We start from the raw sequence: 12,592 nt of genomic DNA, 5'->3' as shown, positions 1-12,592 counted from the left end.
CACTACTGATGCTAACCATTGTATTGAGGGACTTGAAACCACTCTTATTCTGGATTAATTAATATTCAGTTTTTGGCTTTTGCCCAAACCACTATAAATGAAAAGACGAACTAGAAAAAAAACATTGCAGCATAAAGGTCATTATGAAATGGTAGACTAAGCATCACAGTGAACAATATATTTTTTTTCTAGTCGGTGGAAATATTTGTTGGTGGTGCTATTTACGTAACAGTACTTCTGGGAAATAGAGCCCTGATTGGTTGAATGGCTAAATGGAAAAGATATTTATTATAGAACTCAGAAACAAATGTGTCTGATGGAAAGAGTTTCTAGAATTAAAATGTGTGCTGTTATGAAGGTTAAGTGGTGCTTGCTAATATGTTGAAGTAGCATAGAAGTAGGTCCACTTATGAATCTCAAGGTTACAGACAATGTACATCTTTTTCAAAGGCCTCTAACAATTACCCTGCTGCGGAGCTCAGAGAGTGCACCAGGTGGAAACAATGATAAGTTACATACTGTTATGTCTGAATTTTACATAGCAGAACAAACTAGTATTACAAAACACACTTAATATGAAAAGAAAGACTGTATTTGATGGATCATTCGAAGTCTAGTGTACACTGTGTATTAATTCTATACTTAAGCTGAAATACAAATACAAAATGCAAAGTAATGTTGAAGGGCGTTTGTACCAGAGTGTGGAATTAAAACAAATGTGTGAAACGCATACATTTAATGTACAATTATTTGATCATTATATGCTATAATTGTGTAATATATAATAAATATTTAGTACCAGCACATTTGCATTGAGAACATTCCATATTTATTATACAAATGTAAAGTACACCTTTGGGAAAACCCCAATCTGTTCATTAGAATATATGTAAATAAATTTGCTACAATACACAATAATGTACAGTATCACAACAAACACCTGAGTAGTAAAATGCTCTATAAAATCAGAAGCACAATTAATTCACTGTCATCTATATTTCCATGCAGCTGTTCCATTTTATCATGATTTATATCAGATATCAGATTGGGGTAGTGTGTGTGTGTGTGTGTGTGTGTGTGTGTGTGTGTGTGTGTGTGTGTGTGTGAGAGAGAGGATTAGAAACAGGGAAACTGTGGTCATAACATGCCTGTGATGCATCGACTCCCAGTCTGTTACCAGATATCAACACAAAGGAACCTGTGTGTGTTCAAACACACCTTCCTGTGTGTAGATCACAGTGCCACTTGCATACACCCAGACGGAAAGATGAGCAAAACAGGTGAGTTACAACTCTTTTCAGTTCTTATAATAAAAAAACAGTATGTTAGTGAAAATTATCTTGTAAACATATTTTAATAGAAAATGAATATGAATACAGTGATTAGTATTAGTTCACTAGCAACAAATTAGGTTATGATATGAGACAGTATGAAGTCTTTGTTGATAGTATGGTGTTGTGGAGTCTTAATGGCAACCTCTAACTATTATTCATGATAAGGAAATACATCTTCATAAGTAATACAAGCATTATAAATGTCCTGGCTGTAAACCACATTCTAAAAGCTGGGGGGATAATGGCAGTTGATATCGCTAAACTTCAGAGAGGCTCTCAATCTCACTAACCACTATCTCAAAGTTGTCTATGGACGTCAGCAGTTGTCTATGGAAGTTTAACTTTACCTAAGCTTTTAGTATGATGTACTACCTCCCTCTGAGTTTTTATATAAAAACACAGTTGGCCTTTCTGTCTATAATAACGAGATAAGTTATTATTTCAGAAGCTGTGAAGCATAAAAGCTTTTGATCAACTGACTAAGTCAGAAACTATTATAGAAATGTAGCATTTAGGGTAAAAAGTGATGATAATCAAATAATCAAACAAATAAATTATAATAAATATACTACTAAAAAACTACAATAAAATATACTTTAAAATACACACCAAACAACATTAATATACTATAGTAATTTCTATAATAGGCATACACTTTCTCTAGTATGCTATAGTATACATTGAAGTATATAACATACTCTAGTATTCTATAGCAGAAACCTTGATGACTTACTATAGTATACTATCATACTAGCGTGAGGTCTAAATCTTATTTTAATATCCTGTAGCAATACCTTGAAGTATATAACTTGCTATAATATACAACAGCAAAACCTTGAAGTGTGTGGACACCTGACCATCACACACATGTGGGCCTTCCACAAACTTTTGCCTCAAAGTTGGAAGCACACAATATAGAATGTCTTGTTATGCTGTAGTATTACAATTTCTTTGCACTGAAACTAAGAGACCCAAACCTGTTCTGGTATGACAATGTCCCTGTTCACAAAGCAAACTTCATGTATTATACTATACCAATAACGTAATCTAGTATTCCAAAGCAATACCTTGAAGCTTCTAACTTCTAACTCTAGTATACTGTAGTAATACCTAGTAATACCTTGACTGATCCCTCTGTAAGTTGTTACTATAGAAACTATAAGGTAATAGAACAAGCACATTAATATACACCTATAATTTTAATTATAGTCGGAGCTACTGTCAGAGTCATGCTGTTATAGAAAATTAATCAACACCTTCAGAGTTGAGAATTCAATATTTCTGTGGTATATAAATATGACATATGTCCATCACACCCATATGTGGATCTTCCCCACACTGTTGCCTCTTGCTACACAACTCAAAATGATTTCTCTTCACTGGAACTAAAAGGCTCAAACCTGTTCCAGTATGACAAAACCTCTGTGCACAAACTGAGGTCCATGAAGGCATGGTTTGCCAAGGTTGATGTGGATGAACTGTAGTGTCCTGCACAAAGCCCCAATCTTAACCCCACTGAACACCTTCGGGATGAACTGGAACACCGACTGCATACCAGGCCTCCTCATCTGACCTCATTGCCTGACCTCACTAACACTCTTGTGGCTGAAGGAGCAAATCCCTACAGCCACGCTCCAAAATCTAGTGGAAAGTGTTCCCAGAAGAATGGAGGTTATGATGACAGCAAAGGAGAACTAAAGCTGGAATGGGATGTTCAAAAAAGCACATTTGGGTGTGATGGTCAGTCGTCCACAAACTTTTAGATATAGTGTAACACCAGTGAGCTTACATGGTAGCCCTCACCTGCTGTACCCTCTCCTCCATTTGGTCCAGGTCAAGAGCTGCTGATCATCTTCGAGCAGGAGGCAGAGCAGTGGGCCTCATACATGTACTCCGTCCTGGCTGGATCTGTTCCAGAGACAGGAATCTTTTGCTACAACATTTCTATGGTAACCAGTCGGCGAGACAATTTCCTGGAGCTGAATGGCTACAAGTGCAAACTGCTCATCTTGTCGCGGGGTATGCTGGAAGGCATGTGCCAGCTGCGCCGCTTCTTCTTAGCACGGGTGCTGAGGCCTGAGGCATGTGTGGTGGTGCTGTTGTGTGGTGTAGAAAGCCTGGAACCCCTGCTAGAACTCATTCCTCTCAAGGGCGAAGAATGCCTTCAGATTTCGAGTGAACAAGATGCACAGGAGTACCGTTCGGCCGTGCTCGACATAATTCGCAGAGGTGAGTCTTATACATATAGTGAGGAAGTTAGAGGAAGGAGGAAATTATGGCTGAGAACTTGCTGGAAATCTCTAAGGAAGTCTATGGTCAATAATGGCAGCTCTTACTGACATATGTAAGGGTGAGTGTTAAAAAAGGGTAAGGAAGTCGAGGAAGAAGGGATTGTGATTCTTCAGTATTACAGTATGATGTATTATGAAGATGAAAAGGTTAGGTTATCCTTACTGGCTTATCTAAAGCAGGCCATATTCAAGAAGCATGCCTAGCTATACAAATAATTGACTGGTTCAGACAAGGAGAGGAAGTCACATTTAATAAAAACTGAAGTGAATTACTCTAAAGACCCCCAGTAAATTACATTCTTTCCCAGCTGAAGGAAACATCAGCCTCCAATGCAGAAGTCTGGCTGTGCTAAATAACATGGCGCAGCAGGTTAAGCAGTGCAAGAGGAACATAATCAGGTTTACATTCTGCCAGCGTGATCGGTGATCCTGAGGACTGTAATTACGGAGCAGTTTGAGCGGGGAGGGGAACTGAGAGAGAGAGAGAGAGAGAGAGAGAGAGAGAGAGAGAGAGAGAGAGAGAGAGAGAGAGAGATTTTCCACATGTTTGGATCTTCATTATCCACACTGAGCCCTGACAAGCCAATTACCATCTCTCAACAATATATCATCCACATGAAAAATACCAGAAACGAGTGGTGAGCAGCAACTGATCAAGAGAACAAGATTAAACAATCTTTTCAAAAACTTTCATATAAACTGCACATTAATGTACCTCTTTATAATAATATACAATTTTAGCATGCAATATTTTATTTTATCATAGACAGGATGTGCTAAGCAGCAATACTCATAAACAATAGCAAATGGACATGCACTGTGGTCAATGTGTGCTCTAACATCATTGACCTAACTGTGCAAATGCAGTAAATATGGCACTGTTCCATACCTTTAATGAGTACATTTCATTACTGTCAAATGCAAAATTTTCCCCCAAAGTGAGCAAATTCTACTATAAGGTTCAGAAATTAGCATATATTAATACTAAACTGTTTCTTGATAATCAATTGAACATAAGGAAATAATGAAGCTTATCTACAGTATATTCACAACCTCTAAATCATATATGAATAGCCATTAATAATAGTTAAGTAATTGGCATTTTAGGTAATAGTTAAGTATTAGCATTTTGTAAGTAATTCATTTCATGACTTATGCAGTACTAATTAAGATTACTTTTCTAACAAGGTGTGTTTGGAAACAATGTAGGCACCCCATTTCTAAACTACTCCTTCTCCTCTACACACAACTCAAAATTAGTCCTTAATAGCTACTCTTATTAGCATATGGTATGCATGGTCCATTCAGCATACTTGAATGGATCAACCTCCTGCGAGATCATCCCCTCCAGTATTTTTAACGTCACGCTAATAAAATAATCATATTGTCTCAGAGACCCCACCTTGTGTCCAGAGTACCCTGGGATAGGCTCCAGGCTCCCTGTGACCCTGTGTAGGATAAGCAGTACAGCAAATGGATGTAATGGATGGATATTGTCTGAAAGAAACTTGTTAGTGATGCTAAAAAGTTTTGTGTAAATTGCTCAAAGTTACTTAAATAGCCTAAAGCTTGAGCTAACCTACATTATGTACAAAAATGATAATAATGTTAATACTGGAAATGAGCTTTATAACACTGTCAGGCGGCAGATATGGACACAGATGCAGGTACACAAATGCTTTATTAATAAACCTTGCAGACAGATCCAAAATGGAAGACAGTGCATTGAGGGAGAATCCTTAAATACTGTGGTTGTGTAATTAAGTCCAGGTGATGGTGATCAGTAATCATGTGAGTTGGAGTCCGTGGTGGCCATGTTTTTAGGCCGCGTGCTGTTATGGGTGTTTCCAGCATTGTCATGATAAATACTGCAATCAGTTGTATTATTTATCACAATGAGTTAACAAAATGCCAATACTTACTGTAGCGATTACCATTATTATTGGTTTTTCATGTATGAGATTTGTATACGGTTCATTTTTTCCTTATTTGTGCATATATTAATGTATCATGATGCCACATTATACCACAGCACTGTTGAATGCTGCGTTCTGATTGAAGGTGTTGATTAATGTTCTGTAACAGCAGCTCTGACAGTACCTCCAGCTGGCAGGCAATAGCACTCTTTCTAATATGTTACAGTTTATATAGTAACAAGTTACACAGGCACTCTATTTTGTATGCTCCACATAAATGGATAAAAAAAAATATATGAGTAGTCTCTGATATGGTGAAACTTTCTGTAAATAATCATATATTTAGCCTTTTTGGAACAGCTCTCCAGGGTCAGTGCTTTGTAACAGTCAGAGGTGAAGCTGTTCATTTATGATTTCAGACAGAATGTCTTCAGGATGGCTTCTTGGTGACATGATAAGCTGATAACAGGAACTAACTTGTTTCATGTTACACTTTAAACATTAACTATATTGTTCCTTTCATTAATTAAACATGGTATTTATTTGTAATTTGGTGTGACCTAAGTGGAATAAAACACTTCAGATAGTGCTGTTATAGGAAAGTAATGAACATTGGGCCACATTACATCACTTAGTCACTGATTCTTTTCATATGATAGTACACCCCATTGTATGGACCTTATAATAACACATTAACAAAATACCTACGTATAAGATCTATCACAAAGTACATACTCAGAGTAACAGGATACATCTTTAGGGTTAGGGAATCACAATCGAAATGCATAGTAAAATAAACAAAAATATATAAAATTGTGGTGAACAGGGTAATCCAGCACAGTCACAGAATCATAAACTAGGCAGAAAAGTTGTAATCAGGTATAAGATATAAAATTTCAACTATGAAATAAGCTTGCGCATTTAGAGTAACAGATGACAGAAGCATAAACACACACACATACAATAAGGTTTATATATACAGTCTTAATAAGCGTGTAAATGAAGAGCAGGTGCTGCTAATAATGAGGGTGATCAGCGGTAAGCTTAACAATACTGTATCAGGTTATGATTTAAATGTAGATGAAATGGTTCATAAGTATAAAAAAAATAAAGGCACGGTAAATGCATATGGGATGAAAAGAGTAGGCTGAATTTAGTGTATGATTGTGCTTATTGTGTTGTGTACTTTCATATTGCAGCTATACTCAATGTTGTTCCCTTTTGATTTTCATGCACAGCAGGTCCACCTCTCAGGAAAAGTTAGGACATAACCATTATCATTTCCATTCTCTCCATTTTTTAAAAATACTTTCGCACATTCATTTGGCTCTCCTCTCACTTAATTGCTTTCTCACCCACACATACTACATACCTCTTATACACCCTCAACCAGTATATGTTCAGGTAATACACACAATACTGGGTCAGGGAAATCAAACTCAAAGTACAAACATTAATATGAGGGAAACGATTTACATGAAACATGGATACAGGCATTCTCTTTTTCTCAATAGTACTCCGTGTGTTCAGCTGTCACTGAGCACCGGAATCAATTATATTACCGTAAATTGAGGTAGGTACACAGACAACCCACTGAAACAATAATGCAAACAATAACATGAATTATTCCTGTGAAAGCAGAACAGTGGAAATAGCAAAAAGGCAAAATAACAGAAATCATCCAAATCAAAAATACTGCAATATCATGAAGAAGAAAAAAAAATGCATAGAGAACAAGCACACACAAAAAAATCTTAAAAATTCAACAATAAGAGACCAAGCATACTGATAGTATCAGATCACTGAAATTAAATTTTATTTTTGTGTGTATGCTTCTGCAGCATCTGTAGTAATGTAATTGCATAAACTTTGATTCCTTAAAAAAGAAAGGCTACATGATGTAACATTCATATTTGCATTACAGTGGATATATTCCCATATATGTACCAAACAACGAAGCATGTTGATTAGGTTTTATCTTATGCAGTCACTCAACAGCTAACGAACAGACAGCTCTATTATAGGCATTTTGCTACTATAAAGCCTGCTTAGTCCATCAGCTGTCTCCATGAGAACACTGTGTGCTGCTCTGCTGCCTGTTGTAGTTGAATCTGACAGCTTGTACTATTTATTCACATTAACAGTTTCGCTGGTGCTCACTTTGGAGGATTTGGAACAACGCTGCTGGGCAATGATCACCGTGTCAAATTTCCGCATAATAAAAAAGAACAATATATTAAAAGTAGATCACTAGAGGCCTTTTGTTGCTACCCTTATCTTGTCTCAGATTTCATTAACATAACTAATGCAAATGATGTCCCAGCCTGATTGACATGTTTTCATTATTATCCTGTTTACTCTTCAACTTTTACTAGCCTTTTTTACATTTGATTATGAATGCTAAAATGTTTGGATTATTTTTGGATAATTAATATATCTTCAACCAGCTCAAAAGGACCCATGTCACACCCCTCTTCATCTCCCTTCACTGGCTTCCTGTAGCCGTCCATATCAAATTCAAGGCTTTGATGCTCACCTACAATACCTTGTCTGGAACAGCACCCTCCTACCTCAACTCTCTTACGTTCCCTCACGCAATCTGCGATCGATTAGTGACCGACGCTTAATAGTGCTTACTCAGCGTGGCTCAAGATCCCTTTACAGAACCTTCACATTAACTGTCTCTCGGTGGTGGAATGAACTTCCAACCTCAATCCGGACCGCAGAATCTGTCACTATCTTCAAAAAACAGCTAAAGACCCACCTCTTCTGTGAACACCTAACTAACCCCTAAAACACCAACCCCACATTATCCTTAAAAAAAAAACTTACTCTGGCTCTTACACCTCTACTCTGTGCACTTTGCTTTTTCTAGAATTCAATTAAAAGATCTTGTATAGCAGCATTACTTGTATTGTTCTCCGCTTGATATACTGCTTTGCTTGTATTTCCACATTTGTAAGTCGCTTTGGATAAAAGCATCTGCTAAATGAATAAATATAAATACAGTGTTTATAATGATCCAGTATATTTATCACTTGTGGATTCAGGAAGCTACGACCAGAAGCTGCTGTGTGTGTTTGGTCCAGTGGCAAATCATATGCAAACTCAAAACCTTCCTTATACATCAGAACTGCTTTTATCACTCAGTATGCAAATCCCAATCTCTTGATCTCTTTATCCCTGCTGGGAAAATGGCTGCTCATCAAAACAGGATTTGAAAAGTTATAACAATAATTATTGTTAATGGTTAATGGATCATTCAAGTTGCATGCACTATTCAAAAGTACAATGCAAATAAATTATTCATTATTTACTGGAACACATCTGTAGTCACCTGCTTTAATATGCTATGAAGAAAGTTTTGGATGCTCACTTTTATTTGACCTTAGGTGGACAGAATTCAGCAGTGGACACGAGAATTACTCAGGAAAAAAATCTGGACAGAAGGCACTCTGCTGGTGCTGCATATGCCAAATCCTCTCTGCTAGTCCTGCCCTGTCGTGTTCCTTGTGAGGTGGGCATCACCATTTATCTACATTTCATTCAATAAAAAAGGATTATAAAATACATTTAAATGACACTTCTTAATGCAATGTGTTTAGAGTAGAATCTGTAATGGCACAAAGCATTAAAGGAAGCTTCATGTTACAGGATGTTGCAGATACGGCACCACAGTGTGTGTGTGCATGCTAATGAGGCTGTGAATGTTGATCAGTAAACAGCCTTGTTACTAGCTGCAGTATGTGAGCAAACATAGCTAAATAGTTGGAGTATGATATTATAAGGTGTTAATAATAACTGAATTGCTGCTACTATAGAAGAAAAACATAAAAAACAAGGACAATATTGTATTTTGTTCGCATTATTGCATGTTTCAACAATTGTAGCTACACTCCACTAGCTCACAAGCAAACTAACTAGCAGTCAATTTTTTTTTACAGTGCATTATTATTTAACCAGATGGCCTCTAAAAAATCTATATATTGTCTGTTCTGTGCATGTTTGACGTCACAGTCAGCTAATTTTGATGCTTTCAAATTTCACAGTTGATGTGCTTTTCTCCTAACAGCACTGCAGGTCCATGGAATTTCTTCTCAGAGTGACATTAAAGTCTTGTTATAACACACCATGCTGTTGAATTTTTAGAAAGTGTTGATTAATTTTCCATACCAGCAGCACTGACAGCAGTGCTTGCTGCAAGACAAATCATAGGTTTATATTAATGAGCTCATTCTAAATAACTATCGCTGCTATAGTAACAACTAATTCACAGACTTGTATGGCAGACGCTCCACATATTCTAAGACTGATAATAATAAAGAAATGTAAAAAGTGTTGATTTTCTTTGAGGAAACATTTACTGAACATTCACATAAAAGAGTCTCGGGTGTCAGTGCTTTTTAATAGTCAGTGGTAACTTTCCCGCCTTGATTCCCGCCTCTGCCCTGAATGCTTGGATTTTGCATGTTCTTCTGGTTTTCTCCTCCTCTTCCTGGGTTTCCTTCGGGTACTCTGGTTTCCTTCCCCAGTCCAAAGACCTGCACTGTAGGCTGATTGGTATTTCCAAATTGTCTGTTGTGTGTATGCGATTGTGCCCTGCAGTGGCACCCCCAGAGTCCCCTGGGATAGGTTCTAGGCTCCCCACGACGCTGTGTAAGATAAGTACGGAAAATGGATGGATGGATGGATGGATGGATGGATATAATTAATTAATTAATTAATTTTTAAACAAGTAGAACTCAAAACCAAAGGCATCGATGGAGAACATGTTTGGTTCTTCTTGTTACTAATTTGTATGCCTGACATTTCCTTAAAATAGAATTCAAACAGGAAAGAAGCTATTTAAGATCATGTCAGTCATTTAGAAGAAGAAGAAGAAGAAGAAGAAGAAGAAGAAGAAGAAGATGCTTTATTGTGAAGCTATTGGGCATTGCTGTGTCCTTGACTCTCTTTGGATCAATTCCAAAATGTAATCAGTTCATCTGCTGGTTTCAGTGATAATTCCATATACATCCTTCAAACATTTGGCCACTCATTCTTGAGATGTCCACCACCAAGTGGTGGAGGCATAAAATATTTAATCAAATTGCTGGTATAAGAGGTATAAAACACTTCAGGACATGCTGTTGTAGGAGAATCTTCAGGCTGATAAACTTAAAAAAAAAAAAAAAAAAAAAAAATTGGTAATGTCATTGATTGTGCTCCTCTAACACTGTTTCCAAAAGTGTTTTATTACATACATATACTCTATAACCATGCACAACAGGACAGTAATTATATGAAAGCTGAAGATAACAATAATCAATACAGAAGCTTGGTTACTAAGCCATCATTTTTAAACTGTCAGCTTGTAATGTAAGTGTTGTTACTCTAACCCTAAATGCATTTAATGTTGTGCAGCTCATGTCTTGAACTCCATCTTCACAGAATCCCGGGGAGGTGTTCCTTCTCCTGCCACAGGCCATGGCCAGTAAAGACATGGAGGTGGAGTTCAGTGAGAGCAAGCAGAAAGTGAGAGTAAAGGCAGTGAACTGGAACGAGAGCACACTCAGAGTAACTGCTGCAGGTAAAGATTAATCCTAAAACCTGCCACTTTTTGTCTGGAGAATGTAAATATGTTTGGGTTGTGGGGTTATGGATACAATAAACCAAAAAAAAAAATATTCATAGTGAAGTTCAGTTACTTCTCGAGGAGCAGTCCAATGGGTGCATACTGTATAGTAATTCTTATACTGTTCAATTTGTGCATACTGAACATTCCGTAATCTGTCCATTCTACAAATATCAGTATACATTTTAAAATGTTTATATTTTTTTTATTAATTTGTCTTTGTTACAATGCCTGAATCCATGTAATCGCATATGCAATCTTATATCACCAATTTTATGCAATATTACACAGTTAAATATTTCATGAAAAACGTACAGCAATTTACTTTCAGTAGAGTTATAAGTACAATATTGTAAATTCATCATAAATAATTGTAAAACATATTTAATGTAAAAACTGTACTCTATTCACAGTTAATCGCTGTATGCTTCACAGTATTTTACAGTATACACATACAAAGTCATTTACTGGCAGCAGATTTAAATATGGGTGTGTCTCAATCAGCTCCCTTGCTCTCTAGGTCATGAATCAGTATATCCTGTACATGAGTTCAGGCACTGGTAAGGAGCCTGGCTCACTACACACTGGGACACTGATAACTCAATTTCCGGTGACATGACTATGTACTCATGTTGTATCAACAACAGGCAGGACTAATATCTTTCTGACATTATAAGTCATAAATTTGTTAACTTAATCCCACTCGTTTCTGCCATGGTACTTCAAGCAGGCTTGTAATCTAGCTAGTGGATATTTTGAAAATCATTAATCACTTAAAACTTGTTAGACTCAAGCAAACCATATATAGAACGTCAAATAAAGTTTAAAACATAAGTAATCATTTGTGAGCCACGACAATGATAACAAGCTACTTACATTAGTAGATGAAAGTTGGTTGAAAGTTTGTCCCCCATTTTTTTTTCGAGCTGAGATGCCTCAGAAAACATGACATCATTTCCAGTAAAGGAACAAAGCGAGCATCGACGCTCCCTGGTTTCTGCAGTAGATTGTGAGATTTTTTAGGGCGCGAATGTTCCAGTGCACAGGAAGAATTTTGTGACTTAAAATGGCTGACTCCCTGATCAGTGCCCTGACTACTGAACTAGGGAGCTGAATGAGACACACCCAAACAAATGAGTCACTCCTTCCCTCGACTAACTTGCACTAATTCAACCACTATCTACAATCTACCATTGAAGCAACACAAACTAAAATATTAATGTTAGAGCTTTACTTAACTAAAGTTTTTTATTAGCTTATAAACTTACATCAGAGAGGGTTTGGTTAGCATTTGCTTAAAACAGTTGCTAAAATAAAAGGCAGAAAAAATAATTTAAATTCTCTTTATGTTGATACAAGGACAACCTTTACCATTCTTAAGCCCACCTAAAATATTAGATATCTCACTATGCATTGCATTGTCTGGTATTTTATTTT

The 12,592-nt window shown here is 36.7% G+C and overlaps 1 protein-coding gene across 1 annotated transcript in view; it reads left to right on the top strand.

Moving 5' to 3' along the window:
- Positions 1 to 1,173: 1,173 nt before the first annotated feature.
- Positions 1,174 to 12,592, top strand: part of LOC108267065 (B cell scaffold protein with ankyrin repeats 1) — a 48,156-nt gene continuing 36,737 nt past the window's right edge. The window contains exons 1-4 of the mRNA XM_017470995.3: positions 1,174 to 1,280; positions 3,168 to 3,563; positions 8,934 to 9,058; positions 10,972 to 11,110. Of these exons, the coding sequence (XP_017326484.3) occupies positions 1,268 to 1,280; positions 3,168 to 3,563; positions 8,934 to 9,058; positions 10,972 to 11,110 (673 nt within the window). The 5' untranslated portion in view covers positions 1,174 to 1,267. The remainder of the gene's footprint in view (positions 1,281 to 3,167; positions 3,564 to 8,933; positions 9,059 to 10,971; positions 11,111 to 12,592) is intronic.

The sequence above is a fragment of the Ictalurus punctatus genome, chromosome 7 (genome assembly GCF_001660625.3).
Source record: "Ictalurus punctatus breed USDA103 chromosome 7, Coco_2.0, whole genome shotgun sequence".
Classification (NCBI taxonomy): Eukaryota; Metazoa; Chordata; class Actinopteri; order Siluriformes; family Ictaluridae; genus Ictalurus; species Ictalurus punctatus.
Note: the sequence above shows the minus strand (reverse complement) of the source record. Positions and strands in the feature narration are given on the sequence as shown.